Raw genomic sequence first — 23,090 nt, forward strand, 5'->3', positions numbered from 1 at the left:
CGGGCCGAGCTTAAATTTTGTGATATTCGTAATGAGGAGCATCTAGAGTGTCCGTGCACAAATTTTGACGGAAATCGTAGGGGCTCTCCCGAATGACCTTGAAATTCAAACATCCGTTACTTCGTAAATATGGCGGGCCGAGCTTAGATTTTGGGTGCATCGTAATCAGGACGTTACGTACTATCCACTGACCAAGTTTGGTCCAAATCGTAGGGGCTCACCTGATTCCGAATCTTAGATTATAGATTAGGATTCACTTACATCTAACTTGACGACCGTGGAACACACATAGACCTAGTCTACTAAGCATAGGTTCATGTGTGGACTGTGGTTGTAGAACTGTCTTTTGCTTTCGAGCGTTGGGCTCTGGAAATGATAATGAATAGCTGCGTTGAATCGGTAATGCCTGGTAATTATAAGCCAAATATATATGCAATAGCCAATATATGAATTTATAATAAATATATTTTAATAAGCACTGCTACAAACCACCTAAGATATTCAACAGTCACAACGGCAATAATAACGGCAACAATAAACAAGACAAAAGAACAACAATAAAACGGCAATGACAACAATGAAAGACATGTTATAAAAGTATAACACTGTACGGCGAGCTGGTATCGATCGCCACACGCCGTCCCAGAATCGACCCGCACAGCGGTGCCAACACCCGAGTAAATGCATTTTACAGGACGGCGTGCGTAGGCACTTCCATGTGTCAGGACGAAGGGCAAGCTCGGGACCATGAGCGCCACGATTTCTACTGAATATAGTGTCTACGACAGTAACCGCTAGCGCTGACACTCATAAGCTTTGGATTTTTCATATAGATCTCATTAGATCATTACGACACATAAGATCATCACTACTTCATTACGACACATCAGACGGCGCCAGCAGTGTGGTGATCTCTGTGAGATCGTCTGTCGTCTCTCCATCTGCTGTCGTCTCCGTCGGGCCGTCTCCGGTCGTCTCCGTCTGGCCGTCTGCGGTCGTCTCGCTGGTCCCCTCTCCAGTCGTCTCGGTCGTCCCGTCTCCGTCTGAGGGCTCAGTGGTGCCGGAGGCGGCGGACCCGCTCTCCCCGTCTCCGTCGCTGGTCTCCGACGTGACCCCGTCCTCCGTGCCCTCGTCCTCCTGTGAGTTCTCCTCGTCAGACGGGGTCAGGTCGGAGACGATCTTGTCCGCCAGAAGGTGACGCTCCTCGTCCGAAGAGCCGGTGGCCTGAGGAAGGTGACGACAAAAATTGAGTTAGGTGAAGAACCAGAGAGGTAGTGATGTACTTAAGAGTTTTTGCATTACTTCCGGCCAGTTAGCGGTGCATTGACTGTAAGTATCACGCTATACTCTGACTGACCCTAGCGCGGCGCGTGGTGAAGAGCCATCCGTGAGCTTCGGAGAGGTGGCGCCGGGCCAGCAGCGCGTTCGAGGTGGACGTCTGCACCAGCCGGAGCATCAGCAGGTTCAGCACTCGCACCCCCATCAACACCAGCAGCGCCACGCCCACGCCAGAGAGGCGGCCGTTCAGGAACGCCTCCACCTGGCCGGCAGTGAAATGGCAGCGGACGGCGCGGACTCACGGTGACTCGTGTCTTACAACTGTTTACACTCGCTGACAAAATACTGCTAGGATAGCTCAAATGGAGTAATAGTACGAAATAGACATTGAAGCATTGCAAAAGCAGCGGTGTTCATCATCTCCCAAAACTATAAACATGTAAATGCGCGTGTTTAGGTATACTACTGTTAACGCCAGACCCCTTGAGACCCTAATTTTTCGCGATTATTTTTAAATGCGTGGAATAATTTCAACCTTATTTAGGAAGTAACTGTTTCAAGACCAGCCGAAACTTTTTCTTCGAATACATTTTGTTGTCACTTAAATATTTGTGGCACTTGTCATTGACTCGTAATGTTAACTGTTTTTCCATCCTGGATAGAGGCTTTCATACGTCATATGACATTAGGCTCCGCCCACGACTGCGGCATTGACCCGTGCCCATCAGCGATCTCTGTACAAACGACACCCCTGCCATCTGTAAAGGACTATGTATTTCGCTGACGCTTCACGTGCTATGAATCAATTGCAGCAGACGGTCAAGTATATGTTAGGTTCTTGTTGACTCTTGTGTATAGGACCAAGAGGACCATCACTCCTAGTCCTCAACCTACTACTCACACGTGCTTCGAACAAACGTTAACGATTCCTAACAAATACGATTTTCGATGTAGGATATCTGTTTGAAATACGAGCGAGCCTTATGATGTGAAGCGAAGGCAATAACTTATTATTGCGTTGTTCGATGGTTGCATAGCGATGTACAAATCGGCAGCTACTTGGTAACATCCGACATCCCATTATCGCATTATCTGCAATGCCATAGGCTTTAAATACAGGTGAATATTTCCTAACCTAATGTCAGTTATATGTCATCTGCCCGTCATTTGCAGCTTATAAAAAAAAAAAATGAAGTAAATATCAGCGAACATATCAGCATTGTACAAGCAATGCGCATTGAGCATTTATGGCTCCTCAGTCATCATGTCGCTCTTTGGGCACTGTCAGCCAAGACGTTACGCACAACTCCACCGGCTTTCGGCGCCGCTCGACCGTCCCTGCTCCCCGCCACAGCGAGAGTGACCGCGCGCCGGCCCGAAACCGCCGCAGGCCAAGACCACAGAGGCGGGGCTTAGCTGTGACGTCATAACGTATCACAGGCTGACTGGTGATAGCCTCTACACACTGGGTGAAAATCTTGCTCGAAATTTAACATTACGAGTCAATGAGAAGTGCCTGAAATATTGAAATGGCGATAAAATATCTTTATTGTAGAAGTTTCGGCAGGTCTTGAAACGGCCATGTCCTGAGCTTGGTTGAAATTCTTCCACGCATTTAAAAATAATCGCGAAAAATTAGGGTCTCAAGGGGTCTGGCGTTAACAGTAACTAAACTAAGCAGTAAGCAGTGCTTTGTTTTGATTAGTCGCTATACCTACCTACTTGCTATCTACTCAGATTATGTGCAAGAACTGACACTGATTCTACAATTGATAAAAACATCGAAAACTGTAAGGCATTAGCTTACCTGTTTGGGACAGCCCCGTTTGAATATTGTGGAGTTTGTCTTGAAGTCGTAGGCGTACAGCTTGAAGACAAGATACTGCCGCACACACCAGGTGGACACGGCGTCCGGGCGACAGCAACTGAACGGTACCTCCGCGAACGACGTCGTCGCCACGTACTCGTCGATGAGGCCGTCACCGACCTATCGTAGAGCGATGGGACCGTCATCTACCCGTCAAGCAGCGCTCGGATGTTGTGCGCGGCATGCAGCGGGCCCTTGTTTCTAAAACAAGCAACAACACACATCGCATTCCGTGATAGCGAATATGCTGTCCATCAAGACATTTTGTGTGCGTGCTGACGCTGAGTGGTGACTAAAGGGTAGCCGGTGCCTGCTCCATAACCTGCATTTTAAAATGCATGTTTTCCTGGTCTTGGATGTCTAAAATAGGGGAAGCCGGGGGAAGCCCGGGCGCGGGGGAAGCCCGGCCACCCCGTTTCCGGCTAAATTATTCACAATAAAATGCTCAACTGTTTGTCCTTTCAGCGTGGCAGCTAAGGTAACGCCAGCAAAAAAGTTAAGGTTGACAAAAATTGCCTATTGTTAAAGTTATAGCGCAAAAATGATATTTTAAGGGTTTTTAGCTAAAAAGTGAGATATCTTGCACTGTTAATGTTATACCATACAGTACTAATATTTATACGAATGTTATGTAAGGACCGTTTAAGTGTTTGTAGTGAAGGGTGACGAGGCAGGCTGGCTTAAGTATGACATTTTTTCGAATATCGCTGTTCTAAAATAAAAATTAGCACATTGGGGTAACCCCGGGCGAGTGGCCAAGCTTACCCCCAACCGAGAGCAATGCCACTAAACCACTGTTTTCCATGAGATAATAGGTACTGAGCAGGTTTGGTTTACATATAGATCAAAGATAAATTTCGAAAATAAACATCTTATCATAGACAAAGCCAGTCATGTCACTTAAGGTCACCTAGGGTCAAACTACGTTTTTGCAGATAACGCGACAGACAATGAAGCTAGAGCTTCAAAAATGGTGTCGTTGTGTTCTTCTTCATCAGCCGAGTCGAATGATATGCAATATGATGCATTAAGGTAAAAAGAAAAATAAATTTTAAGGAATTTTGAAATACACATTTTTTATCAATTTTGCATCACGATTTTCATCGACCTGTACTGTATATGTAGTAGACGCTAGCTAAAATACCAGTAGTGACATAAACTCTAAGATGTCCAGAGCTAATCAGTACCTTAATATTTCACGTCCCGTTAATATTTGGAAAACAGATAATGGTTTCATCAACTCGTTGTAAAGCGCTGGGGAGGTGGCCGGCGTTACCCCTATGCCGGGCTTACCCCAGAAAAATCAACACTTTCTTAAAACTCGATTTTCTCAACCTTATACTTATTCCACGAAACCGAATTTTCGGGAAAACACGGCCAATGAACTTAGCTAGCTAGCAGGATGTCAAAATTTTATACAGCACGTATGGTATGTAATAAAAATGAAAAAGAGCTTACTATGCCGGGCTTCCCCCGGCTTCCCCTAAGTTTTAACTGTAAATAATTAAAATACAAATGCATTTTATGTGTTTGAGGATGCATGAAGTTATGATGATTCAGTACCGTAGGTAGATACCTACCCCGTACCGGCATGGATGATAATAACAATTTGACAATTGGCATCGCTATGATATAAAATATCAATGCGACCTACCAGTTTCTTGACACGATCCTGAAGATAAGTCAGTCTGGTTTCCCATGACTTCTCGTAGTTGGACATAAGCGACATGTCCCTCCAATCCGGATACCGCTCGACCTGGCAGTCACGAGCAATTCAGTTTCTTAATTTTTGATACCGGTCTACCTCAATCTATAACGAACGTCTTCAAAGTTCAAAAGGCATCTGTTTGCCTAAAAAAATACGGACGGGGACCAGCAGGCCCACATACGAAGTGAATGCGTCATAATAGACTGACATTCACAATCAGGGTCATGTTTCTGAGTTGAGCTGTGCTTAGGCGTATTAAATTGGACAAGTATGTAGTAAAGAGCAAGTGGTCTAGAAATATATTAAAGAAGCAATTACAAATCAACCGGACCGGTTTTGTCGTCTACAAAAGACTTTTTAAGCACTTTTTCAAAAACGCTGAAGTTTGCTTTTTTAAACGACGAGGCATTTTATGGACGTGCTACCTATATATTTTTCACATAAACACAGGGTAGAGACTTAACTAATGATAATGTAGTTGCACATTTCGACCAGCACGCGAGAGCGTCCGTCGCTGACCGGCGCTCCACCAGCTCTCCCCCGGCCGGGCCACGGCCAGTCGGCGTCACCTTGCCCACGTGACCGCCGCGGGGCAGGTCGGCCGCCGGCCTCCCCATGCGGCCGGCTCGACGCCGGCCGCGTCGGCCCAGCGTCAGTTCATACGACACTACAGACGTAACCGGTCCGCTTGATTTCTAATTGCTTCTTTAATATATTTGTAGACTACTTGCTCCTTACTACGAATTTGAACCGGTGCGAACGACTTTAGCGAGTGTCATTTGAGCGAACGTCATTGGAGCGAACTGTTTTCAGCAATTGGCAATTCAGCCATTTCAATTTATCCCTCGCCCTGGCAGGGCATTTTTCATAACACGGCCTGGCAGGGGGGGTCGATGCGACCCCCCCCCCTCGCGATTGGCTCCTATGGCACCTAGAAACACCAAATTTGGTATGTAGGTGGGCCCCCTAGAGTTCTCGCCCCTGTGCAAATTTGGTTGCTCTAGGTCAATATTTAGGGGGGTTTTGGGGGGTATAAATGTAAAAATTTCGCTAAAAACAGGTCAAAAGTTTTTCGCTTCTAACTTTTGATCTAATTAAGATAGAGCAAAAAGAAAAGCACCAGTGAACTCAGCACGTCAAGGCGCGTCGAATGATATACTTTTTAGCTCGCTTAAGTGTACTTACAGTTTTTCTTAAATTTTAAGTAAACTTAAATTAATAAATTAAGTTAAAGTTAACCAAATTGCATCATATCGCATATCATTCGATTCGGCTGATCACCAGGAACACAGTGATACCCTTTTTGAAGCTCTAGCGTCATTATGTGCCAAGTTATTTGCAAAAACGTCATTTGACCTCAGTTGACCTCATTTGACCTGACCCATGGATAATTACACCAAACAAAGAAGCACCAAGTGACCTGCTGTTAAGTACTGTGGTTTCAAAGCACAAAAGTGATAGAACGAAGCGGATATCTCCAGTATTTTCCGAATTTAGTATTTTCCCATACGCTTAACATTACGACGGAATGACCTCTAACCGACCTCAGGTCAGTGACCTCAAAAAACCCGAACTATATGTTATACAACTCGGTGAACTTAGCACATCCTGAAAGTTTGAAGGAAATCAGTGCAAAACTGTGAGTTGGACAGGTGCAAAAAGAAAATTGAAATTTGACCATGACCTTGTACCGGTTTTTCTGACCTGGTGACCTGACCCAAGGTCACCCGGACCTGAAATTTTCAGGTCATATGTAAAAAGGTTGCCCCATAGGCTGTGCCAAATTTGGCGGCGCTGCGCGCCGCCGTTTTTACGCTATCTTCGAAAAACCTTAGGGGGGGTCGCATCGACCCCCCCCCCCCTGCCAGGGCGAGGGTTAAGCGATTATCAAAAGTGGCGGTACCTATCATTGTGAGCGAAAACTTTGTTTCAGCGACACTTATTTCGCCGACTGCTATTTGAGTGATTGTCACGTTGAGCGAAACACTTCAGCCTCCCGTTACGAAGTATTGGCTATTACGTTTGCGAATTATATGTATATTCAAGGCGAGGTTTTACTACTACTATGCTTTTCAGACCCCATGAGACCCTAATTTTCGGCGATAATTTATTTACTATTTGTCCAATTTGCTTCAAATTTTCACAATGCACATTTCAGCTCAAGCGCCAATTTTCGCCAATATGGTCTCTTAACAAAATATTAAATTTTAAGGTACTTGTCGTTGCCTCGTAATGTTAAAATCGGCTCCGTAAATCCGTCAGTGGAGTAGAGGCTATCCGTGCGTAGGTGTGACGTCACAAACACGTGACCATTAAGCTCCGCCCTCCCGGCGGACGGGGTAGTGACCTTGGCCGGTCAGTCGGCTGCGTGGAGCGGGCGGGGCAGTAGCTGTCGCACCGGGGCGGCTCGCATGGACCGTAGCTGCCGTGCAGTTGTCGTTGCAGCCGTAATTTCATCGAAGGAGCTAAATAGCGCGCATAAGTAACGCACCAGCTGAAGCCCTCGACTAATTGTATCTATCACAAATGTACGTACGTACACCTTGTTCCGTCACAAAAAATATATTTCCACACAAGATTCGGGGCTTGTGAAAAAAAACGCGCATAAAAAACTCTGTTGATTTCAAATGATTGCGTAATATTATGTATCGCGTCAGACTGCGTCAAATTTGCAAAACAGAATTACCATTAACATGATGCAATTTATGTGTTTGATACATGAAATTTGATTAGGAATGTATGCCGGCGTGATCGATTTATATCATCCCGGTGCAACTAAGCATTGAACACCTTCAGGACTAATCCATTTGATCATCGACTTAGGTTGAGGAGGTCGCCAGACTAACTTTGCCCCCAGACAGGCGCGGATACAAGGGGGGGGGCATGGGGGCCATGCCCCCCCCCCCTTGGCCGATTTTTTTCAAAAATAAAATAAAAAGTTAAAAAGTTAAAAAGCTGAAAAGGGGGCCTCCTGAAAATAAAGTGGCCGAAATCCGATGAGTTTTTTTTTTAACCTACCCACTTAGTTATTTCTTAGAAGACTAGCTGAGAAGATTTCTTTGTTAGAAGATTGGTAAAGCTTTTCATAACTTGGAGGTCTCTTATACTCACAGAGATGACCACTTTTACAGGGCCTCCTAACCTGCACAGAGGGCCTCCAAGCCTGCACAGATGTTGAGATGTTGCCTGAACAGCTAGATAAGCTCAATAGACGCAGTTTTTTTTTGGGGGGGGGGGGCCCAACAAGTGGGAAGATGGGGCCTCCAACAGGTGGGATTATGGGGGGGGCCTCCTGGTTTCTAATGGCCCCTCCCTTGGAGATTTTCTGGATCCGCCCCTGCCCCCAGAGCTTGTGTGTTGAAATGCAAACACGAAAAGTAAAAGCCTAGAGATAGTTTCCTCAATATTGAGGACATACCTACTAAGTTTTACAAAAAAGATACGAGTTTATTGATGATCGTTCTCGTGATAGTGCCCAACGTCCGCCTGCCACATTGCTATTTTTTTGTGCACGTCTTAACAATATAATAACACACACATGACACCGCCATAAAGGCCATTTCTACCATACGATATACGCTTCTGCCCCACCCGGCGCCCCGCACCGCTTCACGAATCACGAATACGGTCGTCTCGCTGTAGCGATGCCCCAGGCAATCTGCCGTGCCCGAGACTCTTCATCCTACTTTGTTGCTTTCTGCGTCTTCCTCAGACACATTTATTGGCACTGCCAAATATATCAATATTTTTGGGTTAAGCACAGGCTTACACATGATCTTATAGGTAATCGGGTAGTGACCTGACCCAACCTGACGATGAGATAGGTGCAACTCCGGCTTAAATAAATGTTCAGAGTCCAAGAGTCTATCCATCTTTCCTTCTACGGCCGGTTCCGTTCCAATAGACCCCACCTTGATTCTGATCATTCTGAATATTCTGAGCTGGTTCGACGTTTAAATACCAAAATAAGGTGAAGAAGATACCAAATGCCCTCAAACGGAGAATTCTTTGGCTTTCGTCCCGAAACAACTTTGCCAGCTTCACTTGTCTCCAGTATGTGGTCCCGCTCCGACCTCTCCGCGGTGCTGACACCGACTGAAGCGGCATAGACCCATCGCGGTCACGGCCAGTGGGCGGAGTTTAGTTGGGCCCGGCGCAACGTGATTGGCCAGCGCTCCTATCCAATCCGGTGCGGTAGCGAGCGAGCCTCTATCCGGGTGCAAAAACTGATTAACATTACGGGCCAACGACAAGTGCTCTAAATTTTGATATTTTGTTAAGAGACCATATTGACAAAAATTGGCGCTTGAGCTGAAATATCGTCTGCCAAAATTTCAAGCTAATTGGACAAAAATTGAAGAAATTATCGCCGAAAAGCAGGGTCTCATGGGGTCTGAAATGCATAGTAGTAGCTAAGCACACTGGTTCATAGATAATCAAAATACTTTAAAGGTAGTGTGCCACATTCCAATGATTTCCCATTTTATTTTTCCTAGGATAAGAAGCTTCTGTTTTTACCTAATATCGCAAAAAAAATCAAAAATGGGCCCAAAATAGTGCTTTTTCGCCTAAAAGTTTATCGGTTTTTCGATATGTATAACAACTATAGTGGGCTGACCTGCAAACAGGCGTCGGCAACAATCGCGAATGCGGCGCACATGTGACAATAAGCAAAGGTCATTATAGAGTTACGACGTACGGGAATGAGTTATCAGCTGTCTAATCGTAGACAACACAATGTCGAATTTAAACTGTAAGCCTGTATTGGTATTGTTTCTTTAATTTGGCTGTCGAACATTAATTTATGGTTTGAAATATTATTTTATGTAAAATAACTGATATGAAACAGCCGTCTCTAAGGTTATGACTCCATCTCACCACATGAAAGTGGCAGAAATGACAATGATCAGCTGAAGCATTTTTATTGGCCGAAGTCAGAGCGCGCGGCCCGACGCACCACCACCGCACCACAAAGTATGAGCAGAAGCCGCGCCCAAAGCCAGGGCCCCGGTAACGTGAGGTAGCCGAGTCGGGGCAGCGTGCGCTGACCCAAGCCGGGGCCGCGGCTTTGGGCGCGGTCTACCGCATCCCCGCGGGCAGCCCCGGGCTATCACATGATACCGGGAGGACGCGCTGCCCCGACTCGGCTACCTCACGTTACCGGGGCCCTGGCTTTGGGCGCGGTCTACCGCACCACCTTTCAGGCGTGTTCGAAACCGCAGGAGATGATGATGAACGGGTTTATCGAAACTTGATTGTATGAGCCTATCGGTAATAGCGAATTCAGTGTGTGCATTTATTGTTCATAGTGGTGTGAAATGTGGTTGGGGTACGACCGACAACCCGTCGGGGCGAATTTCGCACTGGGGTACTCAAAATTTGAAGAATTTAAGACGTTTCCATGAGTTTTGAAGGTATTGATAAGTTCTAAAAATCCGGTTCTCCTTATCTGGGCCATTAACTCCATACGGTCCAGGAAAGCTGGCACACTACCTTTAAGACGTTTCCATGAGTTTTGAAGGTATGGATAAGTTCTAAAAATCTGGTTCTCCTTATCTGGGCTATTAACTCCATACGGCCCAGGAAAGCTGGCACACTACCTTTAACTAAAGGAAATAGTTCACTTTCACGAAATTATTTTTTTTGCAATGGATTTATGATTTTTTATGTTCAAAATGATCAGCAAAGAAAATAAAACCTATTTATAACAAAAGATTATTTTCTATATTTTGATATAGGAAGAACTTTTCAGTTTCTGTAAGGCACAGGCGATCCAGTATGAAAAGAGCATGGGTCCCGAAAATTCTTCAGAAACTAGAGAAATTATCGCGGCCACCGGCATTTGGGCGATCTGCTGCTGCTGAATGTCCTTATTGATCAGTACGAGAATTTCTCTAGAGTTCTCGTAGATAATTTGTCTAGTTTCTGAAGAATTTTCGGTACCCATGCTCTTTTCATACTGGATGCGAATATATGCAAGGCACACATCCTCAACGCAAGACACCTTTTTCGGGACGAGAAATAGAATATCTTTGCCTAGGGTGATCGTTGGGCTGTAAAAGCTCCTGATTTATGCTCGTCTCAGCCCAGGCTACGGAACTGCTATTCCAGTTCAAAACCCATGTTAAAAAGTTAACTATTTCCTTTAAACGACTACCTTATCCCGCGCCCCACGGCTGGGGGGGGGCTATTTATAGCCCCCCCTCCCGTTTTTCTGCAATAACTTCCAAACCGCTTGACGGATCGACGCCAAACTTTCAGTACCTTCGGATGCATCAATTTGACACCTTGCGTCAAAATTTAAACTTCGTAACTACCATAGGTCGGCCGGAAATGACGTCAGAGTGACGTCATGTTCGTCCGATTTCGACGCAAAACATTGAACCACGGCAATCGCTCCCAAGAGCTCAGTTTTTTAAGCTAGATCCAATTTCTTTGCATGAAAGGACTCAGAATTGACCGCGCTATCAAACTGCTATCTCGGATTTTCAAAATTTTGAAAATTTTGAAAATTGTTTATAATAATATTCAAAATTTATATTTTTATATATTTTTCAAAAAGATTTTGACTTTTCGAAAAAAACCCAAAACATATGTGACAGAACGCATGATTATGACTAACTCTAGCAAGTTTTAGCTAAATATCTTCAAAAATGGCCAAGTTATACGCATTATTGCAAAAAATTCACAATTATTAATTTTTCAAATCAATTTTTCAGTACGTATTTGACATGGTACACCAATATAAATGACACCATCGTGTTCCTGAGCTCAAACTGCATCCAATAGACACCTTTTTTGTTGAAAAATTTTAACTTCAAAATTTGACCTTTTTTGACCTGAAAGTGACCTGACCTAAGGTAAATTCGACTCAAAATGACCTCGAATGACACAGACGACATCAAATTCGAAATCTATGGCCTAAATGGACCATAAAACATGTGTCACGTGACTAGTGGTGTCAATTTCAGAAAACGTGTGTCTAATGTCTGTCCAATGCCCAATACTTACGTCGACTGTCCGTCCAAACATGTCCAAGCCAGCCATTTGTCCAAAGATGTCCGACACCTAAGTAATAGTTTACACTCAACACTGTTATTTAATTTGCTTTTAATGTACCGTTACCAGCTCAAAAGTGTTAATCATATCGAAAGCAGAGCTTTCTAATAGCCAATCAATGTTAAACATGAAATGTTTATAGAAATGTTGAGGTGTAGCAAGCGATTGTCCAAAGATGTCCAAAGCCTGCTGTCATTGTCCAACCAAATTCCGAATTGGACATTGGACAAAATCGGAATTCCGAAGTTTCAAGTTCCGATTGACACCACTACACGTGACCGACGCATGATATAATATTTTTTTCCGTGACCTGTGATGACCTGACCCTGACCTGAAAATCAAAGTACAAGTTTGGTACCCTCAAGGTATCTAGAGCATCTGTTCACGAGTGTGGAAACCAAAAATAAGCCTGATCTGACTTGTAAGACGGCGGCCAGAGCCCAAAATGTGAAGAAGCCAAAATGCTAATAATTTTTACTTTGGCCTGACCTGTGACGTCATCGGTGACCTCGAGGTCAATGAAATTAGGTTTCGCTCGACAGTTTTTCCGGGGCTATCAGACGCCGTTTGAATTTTGACGATCGGCCCAGTAGTTTCGGAGTTAGCAGGGGGGGGGGCTATGAATAGCCCCCCCCCCCCCCCAGTAGGGCGTGTTATACATTACACAGACCCCAGTGGGGCGCGGGTTATGTTCGACCCATCACAAAAATATGCCACATTCTCCACAGTGCTGTTGTGCAGTAGTCCGGACCTATACCTTTTTTGCTGTGCGTGTATACCTTCTTGCCGGTGGCGTAGTAGGTGTCACGATAGTAGAGCACGGTGGGATAGCGGTTGGCCAGCCACTTCCGGGGCTGCCAGTCGGCGATAAACCAGTCCTGCGGGGGTGCAACAACTCAATATGTACTATGAAGGTAGCTATAGCACGTATAATTCACACCCTAAATTTGAGAGCATAAATTCTGGAGTATGAACATTGAACACTCATCCTGGCATCCTTCTTTATAATATGTGTTATGCAAAATATACCTATGTAGAGACTCATTTACCTACGGCAGTTCGTGCGTCACCTCTCGACTCTCGTATAGATTCTGATATATACTATACAGTATTGAGTTTTTGACGATGTATTGACGATGATGCAAAAATGATGCGGATTTAGTTGTTCTCTGACCGTAACTGAATGCTAATTAAAATTAAAGCACTTAAATCAGGCGGCGAGCACGTGATTCGGCGCTGTGAACCACGTGGACGGCGGTGGCAGGCTACTCGCGTGACTGTACCCGGCTGACCAGTGCAAAACGGCAAACGCACGTGGGCCCAACGTGTAAATAAAAGCGGGTCCCGCCATGTGGCAGGGCCGGGTCCTGGTCAGTAGTCCGCTCTGAAGTCCGTCCAGCCGGGACAGACGAGCCGTCTACAGAAATTAAATTATATTTTTTTACGCAACAGCTCTGCTGCCATGCACTTATAATCAATTTTATTGTGAGCTAAGAGCCAGGATTGCAATGATAAGCCCCAAGCCCTCAGTGAAATGTCTATTTCCCGCAAACCTCGAATAGTCGTGGAAGCGTCTGAAGTTAGACTGTGCCGCAATACTGATGTTAAAAACACCTGAAGCATAGGCGCGGGAACTGGGGGGGGGGTGGCAGTGGGGGCAGCTTGCCCCTCCCCGCCCCCCAGCTCTGGGACCGTGGGGGCGGTGCCCCCACAACTTTGAGACGGAATGCCGCACTTTTTGCAAATGTTTTCTTTTTTGTTGAAAAAGCCAAGGGACAAGGGATGAAAAATAAGCTGCCTAAAACCGGTGAGAAATCTAGATTTGGGGGTACCCTAGGTTCCTCTCTATCATGGTGTGCCCCCCCCCCCCAGTCTGAAAGTAGTTCCCGCGCCCCCGACCTGAAGCTAGACTGTATCGCATTACTGATGTTTGGAACGCCTGAGGTTAGACTGCACCGCAAGACTGATATTGGGAACGCCTGAAATTAGACTGTGCCGCATGACTGATGTGGGAAGCGCCTGAAGTTAGACTGCACCACAAGACTGATATTGGGAACGCCTGTAGTTAGACTGTGCTGCATGACTGAAGCTGGGAACGCCTGAAGTTAGACTGTACCGCATGACTGATATCGGGGACGTCTGAAGTTAAACTGCGCCGCAATACTGATGTTTAAAACGTCAGAAGTTAGACTGTGCCGCACTACTAATGCTTGGAACGCCTGAACTTAGACTGCACCGCATAACTGATATTGGGAACGCCTTAAGTTAGACTGTGCCGCATGACTGAGGTTGGGAGCGCTTGAAGTTAGACTGTGCCGCAATACTTATGTTAAAAACGCCTGAAGTTAGACTGTACCGCATGACTACATACTGTGGGAGACGCCTGACGATAGACTGTGCCGCATTACTGGGGCTGGTAACGCCTGAAGTTAGAATGTACCGTATGGTACATAGCTTGGAACGCCCGAATTACAACTGCATACAATATTCAGAAGGCTAAGTTCGTAACCTGAACAGCCGTTTAAAAAACGTCGTGGGCTGAGCGTGTGGTTTACATAAAAAGCGCAATTAATTTGCTCACAGCTGACAATTTGAAGTCTTCATTATGTTCCAGAACATGACATTGAGCAAACGCTTACATAAATCGGAGGTGAGTAATGTAAGGAGCTTTACAGTCTTTAAACAAAATCTTATCTACTATACTATTTGTGAAATGAAACTCTGTGTTTCTGTCTGTCTGTTTGCACCGTGCAGAGGGGTGCTTTGACGCCGTGCACAGGTCAAACGGTGCGGTCGATTGGGCTGAAATTTTCACAGCGTGTTGATGACGTCATGGGCACGTGCAGTGGCGTGTTTCGGGTCTCGGGGGGGGGGGGTGGATGGTTCGCACGTGGCACGCCCTGTAAAAGGTGCATTTTCTCCAAATTTTGCTCGGTCTTTAAGGCATCGGCAGCCGGGTTCAATGGACTTTGACATTAAAATGCATGGCAAGCGGCGGCGGGTGCCTCTCATTTACGGATTGGCAGCTCATTTATTTTGATAAACAGAGGCGAATGAAGATGTTGATTTTCGTTAAATACAGTTTTCAATGCGCTTAACCGAATGCACCACGTTTGCCACAATGCGTCACATTTGCCTCAGGGCGTCATTTTGCCGCAAATTGCACAACGTTGTCAAATATGGTCCGATAAAGGTGCAATTCGGTGGAAGGATGCATGATTTAACGACAGGTACAAATGCACCGCGTTTGCCGCAATGCGCCACATTTGTCACAAGGCGCCATTTTCACCAAATACGATAAAAAATAATGGAGTGACACGTGTAGGAGCAGTTTTAAGAACTCTTTTTAGTTTATCAGTTTATCTGATAGTCTGTGACCTCACATGACCCAGTGGTAGTGGTAGGTGTAGTGGTAGTGGTAGTGGTAGTAGTAGTGGTAGGAGTAGCGGTAGGGGTAGTGGTAGCAGTAGGGGTAGTGGTAGGGGTAGTAGTAGGGGTAGTGGTAGGGGAAGGGTTAGGGGTAGTGGTAGGGGTAGTGGTAGGGGTAGTGGTAGGGGTAGTGGTAGAGGTAGTGGTAGGGGTAGGGGTAGTGGTAGGAGTAGTGGTAGGGGTAGTGGTAGGGGTAGGGGTAGTGGTAGGGGTAGTGGTAGGGGTAGTGGTAGGAGTAGTGGTATGGGTAGAAGTAGTAGAAGTGTGGTACAGGCCGATCCAATGTGACGTGGTGACCTATACGACCTGGCCTCACAGAAGGTGACCTGGCCTGACCCAGTGTGACCAGGGATGACCATCTTGACCTGACTTGACCCCGTATGACCCAAATTTCATCCAACTAAGCCCTCAGAATAGTTATTATGTTCAAAATTTTCCTCTGCACGTTTCCGTCCATATCTCTGCTTACAGACGACAGACCGATTTAAATCAAACACCATTCGAAAGCAAATTGGCTGGTGCGGCATTTTCTGGCTACGCCGCGAAGCAAGTGGCGCAGCCGCTTGTCTATATTACTATTTGTGGTGACGTAGTTTCTGTCTATTACGAAGGTCGCGACATGGTGCTACGTAGCGCGGGTTACAGGTCACACCGTTGCACCTACCGCGCTGAAGTTTGCGCAACTCATAGAACAAGGATGGACAACGTGCCTTTGGGGGGTCTCAGCTCGATCGGGTCGATAGCGAGCGCGTGGCGCGTGCCCGAAAAGTGCAAATTCGCGTCATAGACTTTACATGTATAAATCGGCTTGCAAAATCGGGCGAAAATGGCTAAATTTGCGTGACACGGGTCCGGTTTCCGTGAAATATCTCGGTAACCGTGCACCCGATCGTCACGGGGAAAACAGCATTGTGTAGAGAATCGAACGGGCTATCGAATGGTGTGCGGTGCAGGGGATGGCACGCGCCACGTGCACCCGTGAGGGCACTTTTGTTTGAAAAATTGACGTTTCAGACGGATTTTGGATTTTATTTTATTTTTACGTGACCGGCAGACTGAGAGAGTTAAAACAATGCCTTTTGGCAAGGGAAATGCATCACCTTTCATGGAAAAATTGTGAAAAGCTAAATGATCAAAAACAAGGTGGAACAAATTACTGGAGAAAATGACAATTGCCCATAATGTGCCACTAAATAATTACACTGGGTTTGCTGCTTAACCTGATAGGCTTGACAATTGAAAATGCTATCATTAGAAAGAGCATTCAGTTCTCTCCAAGATCCAATCATCACGTTTGCATGACAAGCAACAGTATTCTTAAAAATATAAATGTTTCAAACCTCTGCAAATCCATTTTTAGCGAAAATTATCTACGCCTTTCATTTGTCAAAAAACTACGCACCTGAATTATAAAACACATTTGACAGGTGTTTTTGTGTGTGTACGATGTACAGTGTACGATGAATATATAAATGTTAAGGTGTTTGACAGGTTCACTGAACTATTGACAGGTTCTGAAGTAGAAAGCATGCTTATCAGACACGGGCACCTCGATCCGATGGATATTTTTTTTCCAAACCAAAACGTTTAGCCATCAAAAAGCAATCGACCGAAATGGATAGATAACCCAACCGACACAAGAACAACCAAACACCCGCCGATCGTAAATACCCCCTTTTCGCGTTGCGGAGCACGCGGGTCACCCTAGTGAATGCTCTATTTTATCTGTTTTCATTAGGCACCAGTAATCAATTTCTATTATTTAATTAACGGTCTCTTTATGATAAAGTATAGTATTTGTTATGACCTTTTCCTCGAATTAAGAAATGTAAAGTAGTCGAAAGTGATGTATTCTAATGGGTGAATTTTCGCCCACAGGGCATCGTCAAACAAGCAAAATAGACGTCGTCATTTGCAAAAAGGGCGTCGACATTTTTGCTTGTCTGATGATGCCCTGTGGACGAAAATTCACCCATTAGAATACCTACATCACTTTCGACTTTTTACATTTCTTAATTCGAGGAAAAGGTCATAACAAATATTGTACTTTATTCATAACAAGATGTTCCTCGCGAGAGCACTCAACAACATATCATCTAACGGTCTTTTTCCTTGCCTTGAAGTCGGTGACTCCGCAGCACTGGAAGCGGTACTGCAGCCAGTTGACATAGGCGGTGATGGTGGTGTTCTGAAGGTAGCCCTTGACTAGGGCGCGCGGCAGCGTGTCACGGTACGTCTCGTGAAATTGACGCAGCCAGAAGAAAAACAGAGCGGCGACTATGCAGACAAAAACGATTACCAACAGCTGCGGGTGAAATGTAGACGTCTGTCAAAACTCAAGAGACAATTTGCGTAGGCACTTCGTAGGCCCACAGCTGAGCATTATTAGTTGCGTTATCTCGTTTATTGCATTATGTAAAATACGTTAGTCTTTACCGCAAAAATTGCTGAAATGTGCGTACATGTTTCGTTCAATTACTTCACTTGCGATAAGTCGCTGTATATAGTTGCGGTATATACTGCCTTGGTTACGGTTATGCGACTCGCGACTAACCTCAAAGAGGACACATCCAAAAGCAAATTTGACGGCGCACCGGCGGCGTGACTTGCGCTTCTGTCGAGCAAGGAGTGCAGCGACCAGTTGGAACGCTGATCCTTTCACCATCATCAGACCCACGACCACGATCAGGCTGCCTGCACAGGTCACAAATACATACACCTTCTACACGCCTTTACTTTGGTGTGGTAAAGCAATTTCAACAACAACAATGTGAGGGTCCTTATGACCTTATAACCTGTAAGCATTTGTCGAATGAAATGCGCACGGGCTTGTTTGGTTGCTTAGTGTGTAATGCTCTAAAAAATAAGTGCATTGTATGTGTATCTTGTCGTCCAGTAGGAGCAGCACTCAAAATAATTTCATTTAATATCTCAACGTTTGTAGCCTATGGTTCACATGACCTAGCCTTATAACACACACATAAAAATATTGACACCGTTAGCGGTGTAATTGCACAGTACATATCTGAGCACTTGAGGAAAGTTAATTTAGTCCCTTCCCCGCTTAAATTACTCGCGCTTCCAAATGAACACCAGGAAGAAGGTAATAGAACACTGTTAGGAGGGTTGGGTGTTTTGCTACATGTAGTAAAACACCCAACCCTCCTAACAGTGTTCTATTACCTTCTTCCTGGTGTTCATTTGGAAGCGCGAGTAATTTAAGCGGGGAAGGGACTAAATTAACTTTCCTCAAGTGCTCAGATATGTACTGTGCAATTACACCGCTAACGGTGTTAATATTTTTCTGTGTGCACTGTGGTGGCAGTTGAGTTGAGCCAGCTAAATGGCATCAAATAGTAGCCATGGCTTCCCAGACCTCCGCTGGAAACCTGGGAGCCGTGAGAAATTTTACACAGCTTTTAATCAAAGTGCAACCACCGTAGCCCACTAGCGCCCGAAGTGCGCTACATACGGCGAGTATTCACCGGCTTTGCCGACATTGAGGATGGCCTGGTTCTGTCCGTAGTGATCCAGCAGGACGTGGTGGTTGTCCAGCGCCGGCCGCAGTGTGGCACCGAGGAAGCTGAAGGCCAGGCCGGCCTGGCACGACACCAGCGAGATCAGCATGATCAGGAACCAGAACGCCTGACGGCCTGGCTCACTCATCATCAGCTGTCGGCAGCGGGCCAGTCGGCGACGGACGGCATGAGTGTCTGGGCTAGTTAGAGGTAGATGAATATGATCTGACTCTGAGTCAGCAGATGGCTACATACTGGGGTTCGCTGAGAGCATGCCGCTGGTTATAATGTTCTGTTATATCCCATTTCAAGCTGGCATTTAATTTAAAGGGACCCTCCCACCTTAACATTAGTTTTGAGTTGAGATAGCCAAGTTTGCGGCCAGGCTCAGAAACCACCATTTATCCTGGTCGCAACCCCCGCAGCTTTATGGTGTTCAAGAAATTTCTTTCCTTTACTTGCAGGGTGGGACCAGCGTGGTCCCTATCTCTTAACCATTACGGGAATCTGATGACGTCATCAGGCTTTCGAGCGTCCGTTAAATGTTTGACTAAAACGATTTGTAGCACACGGTGGTATATGCTGCTTTGCGCGCAACAAATGCCGCACTTTCAAATAAAGTCGCTAGAAACAGCGGAGATCCCAAAAAGTAAACAAAAGTAAAAGTCTAATATCTTGAAAACCGGTGAATATTTTTCGATGAAATTTGGTAGATATTCGTTTTTGCTCTTTCTGAACCGAGCGACATCACTTTCATACCAATTCACTAACTTTTTTGAAGGTGGGAGGGTCCCTTTAAACGTGCATCAGCAATAGACATGACGTTTCAATGAACCGTATTTGCATCATGAATGACCAAGCTGACTAAGGCATTTGGGTATATAACTAAAATAAAAGGGCTCTGTCTTATGCATAGCTCCCGATTGTTTACCTTCGGAACGCCGTTTCCCTTTTTCACCAACTTCCCTAGTTCGCCTTCTGCCTTATCTTCTTTTCTTTCTGCTATTGATTCTTCGTCGTCTTTTGTTTCAATCCCAGCAATTGCTGCTGCGCCCTCTTTCAACTTGGATTTTACTTTTTTGAGCTCCTTCACTCTTGCTTTTGCCTTTGATTTGATACCCATGGTGCTTTATAATAAACATCAAATAAAGATGCGGTCGGAAAGTTAACGTTTTATAGTACGTTATGGCTCCAACGTCGGGAAAACGCGTTATTTTAGAAGGTCAAATTAACACGTACACATTATTTCCAATATTGTTTTGTTTGATTGATCGGTTAGACAGAGCCTTATAGTCGCTATTCCTTATTGATGTCTGTGTAATGTGTGTGCAATCTCTGTATCCTCGTCTTATCTCTCTCTTCTCGTCTTGAGGCCTTGCTTTACAGGTTTCAACACTTTATCTAGTCCAAAACGTAAAGAAAAACAATTGCGATGCAAGTTGGATGTTAGTGGATATTCCGCATTAGGACATGTGAACGATGTGAACACCATGCCCGTTCCGCGTTCTACTTCTTTCACTTTGATTTGATTTTTGTCATTCTAGAAAAGGTCGTGGCGTGGCTTTCTCTTCAGGAAGCTCCTTTTGTCAAGATAATGTTTGCTGCTTAGTTACACTTTATTTTGTCCCTTGAGTTGTCAGTCACAACCCAAAGTGCCACAACTTGTTATACTGGCGGCGTTCGAAGTCTCCTGGACGGCAAAGATTCTTTGCCGTCCGGCCAATCCCGTCCAAGGTCAGCGGGGGCTCGGCTGCGTTTATGAAACGTGATTGGCCGGACAGTGTAGAATCTTCGCCGTCCAAGAGACATCGAACGCGGGGTAAAACGGATGCGGCGCACTCCTTCTTCCCCTCTGCCAAGTTCGGTCTGGTACCAATATTCAGTAGCCCTTATGGTCTTCCTTTCATAAGCCCTTCAGGCCCGGCTTCAGCATCACCTATGTTAGGTATTATTCAAAAAGGCGTTGGGCAATATTTACTTAACTTGAACGACCGTAAATCTCTACCCAAATAAATCGACTTATGTGCCATTAGAACTTATTACTCAGAAGTCGTTTTATGCAAAATGAAGTGAAAGTTAAAAACCTGTCCACAACATAGAGACCAGTCCATTTAAACATTACAGGTCATGTAGAACAGAAGGAATTTAGAAGCGCGAAGCAGGCCATTAGCGTTGCAGCTTATTCGACGGAGAATATACACACTCGTAAGTCGTATATCTAAGCATTTAGCGACTTTTGTTGACATTCTTCCGGTTTGACCCTGTAAGACCTTATCAATGACTTGGTGATTCAGCGAAAATCTTTTAGACACGTGGCAGGTGCTAGTGGTGTGAAAGCTAACAGTAATGTGTCGGTTGCTATCGTGTCATCGGCTTGCAGCGTAAAAGCCCTTGCTTAGGCGACAAAAAATGCATTGTTTTAAACTTGCCAACATGTGCGTTACCGTATAAGACGCAGGAACGTCACCAGCGAAAATAGTTTGGTACACACAGGTGATCTCTACTTCTCTTGTAAGTTTATCTCGTCTTAATTCCAACTGTATTTACTTATAGGGTAGGCACTGATATGTGATATTACTTTCGTAGTTAGGCGAATCGATCAAGTGCTGATATATGTAAGCAAGTGACGTTTGTTGCTCGTTGATTTGCAGTCGTGACTACCCATCGGTTAGATAAAAGCAAGCATAGAAACAAGTCGATTAACGGATGGAGCCTTTTCAAGATGAAGAAAATCACATTTATCAAAGGATTAAGCTTCTGCGTAACTAGTATTTATAAGTGAGACAGACGGCATTGGCGTCTGACATTGGCAAGAGCCGTCGATGGGACTGCAGAACGCTCGGGCCTCTGCCAATGCTGGTCCCCCAGCTGGCGCCCGTTTGTGCGCCTCTGTGACCTCACAGCTGGTCGGCTGGCAAGTGGCCGATAATCACTGGTGATAGCTGGGCGAACACGCGCAGCGCCCGACCGGTGACACCAACTGTGTCAACCGGCGGCGACAGGAACATTTCCACGCACGGAGCGAGAACACCTGCGATACGGATCGAGCGGAAATCAGAGCGTGAAATTTTGTGAGCAAAACGGGTTCACTGAGCGGAGATTGTGGACAATGTGGCACGTGTGAAACCGGTCACACGGGACTGGTAGTGGCTGGGGGTATACTCGTACACTTGCACGTCGTGCTCGGCATGGTAGTTGAGCGTTGAATCCCAAATCCAATAGCGCAAAAACGATACGCAGGTCACCGCATTTTTTCTGTTGAGACGATTTTACTTATAATCGTTTAATTGTTTTTTGAATGACCTCCTTACAAAATTATACTTTTCATTCATGTATTTTTGTTTTAGATGAATTTTCGGCCACGGGCCATGATCACATCAATGCCAAATATAAGAATATTGGAAGACAAAATACAAATTAGGTACAAGTCGAATCATCGTCATCGTTAAAAAGTCAGGCCTAAACGTACGCGTAGCATGGCGTAACACTAAAACTCTCAAAAGCGCTCTAACTCGTTAGGCTTTCTCTCAGCCACAATGCCCGTCTGGCACACGGACATGTCATGCTTGTGAGTCTGGTCTTAAAGGTAAATGCTTAACTTCTGGGGTAGTCTACAAAATCACCTGTGCGCTGTGCAAAGTAAGGGGGGAGGATGTCACATACGTAGGAGAGACAAAAAGACCCATCAGGCTGCGATTTAACGAACACCTTAGAAACGCTAAAAACAAAACACCGGATACGCCCATCGGAGATCATTTTACCGTCACTCATCAGGAGTATCTTGACACTTCAGGGAACACACCTTTATCGGTAGAAATCCTGCAAAAGACAAGTGACCATCCACACAGAAAAATATGTGAATCTATCCAAATTCGCAAACACAGACCGGTTCTCAACCGAAACATATCTTCTTGGCACATTTTGTAGCTGTTATCACTCGCCGCCGACATCATGCCTACGCACATTCATAAGTCAGTAATTCCTACCTAAGTATTTTGTGCCAAATGTGTATCATGGAAAGCAAAGTGTTACCTTTGGGGCATTCCATGTCAACCGGGACAGCCAAAATCGGCCACCTCTACGATTTTGTTCAAACTTGGTATACTTATTGGCTATCGGGTGAAACCTCTGAGGGTGAAAGGATTTTGTCATATGCCCTCGGGCTACAGAGATACAAGTCGCTAAACTTCTGCTTTTTGAGCAGAATTGGACGTGTATTGCAATCTTGAAA

The 23,090-nt window shown here is 45.3% G+C and overlaps 1 protein-coding gene across 5 annotated transcripts in view; it reads right to left on the reverse strand.

Moving 5' to 3' along the window:
• The window catches only part of LOC122387866 (max-like protein X), a 39,571-nt gene extending 19,190 nt beyond the window's left edge, over nucleotides 1–20,381 (reverse strand). The window contains exons 1-9 of one of the 5 annotated variants that reach the window (XM_043378447.1): nucleotides 19,791–20,381; nucleotides 18,827–19,013; nucleotides 17,896–18,035; nucleotides 17,458–17,646; nucleotides 12,692–12,790; nucleotides 4,800–4,901; nucleotides 3,086–3,265; nucleotides 1,358–1,540; nucleotides 448–1,224 (exon numbers count right to left, since the gene is read on the reverse strand). In XM_043378447.1, the coding sequence (XP_043234382.1) occupies nucleotides 877–1,224; nucleotides 1,358–1,540; nucleotides 3,086–3,265; nucleotides 4,800–4,901; nucleotides 12,692–12,790; nucleotides 17,458–17,646; nucleotides 17,896–18,035; nucleotides 18,827–19,013; nucleotides 19,791–19,982 (1,620 nt within the window). In that variant the 5' untranslated portion in view covers nucleotides 19,983–20,381 and the 3' untranslated portion in view covers nucleotides 448–876. Of the gene's footprint in view, nucleotides 1–447; nucleotides 1,225–1,357; nucleotides 1,541–3,085; nucleotides 3,266–4,799; nucleotides 4,902–12,691; nucleotides 12,791–17,457; nucleotides 17,647–17,895; nucleotides 18,036–18,826; nucleotides 19,014–19,790 lie in introns of those variants that run through there. The other 4 variants (XM_043378451.1, XM_043378448.1, XM_043378452.1 and 1 more) reach the window with 4 other exon arrangements.
• Between the last annotated feature and the right edge of the window lie 2,709 nt (nucleotides 20,382–23,090).

The sequence above is a fragment of the Amphibalanus amphitrite genome, unplaced genomic scaffold (assembly GCF_019059575.1).
Source record: "Amphibalanus amphitrite isolate SeventyFive unplaced genomic scaffold, NRLGWU_Aamphi_draft 000301F_arrow, whole genome shotgun sequence".
Lineage (NCBI taxonomy): Eukaryota > Metazoa > Arthropoda > Thecostraca > Balanomorpha > Balanidae > Amphibalanus > Amphibalanus amphitrite.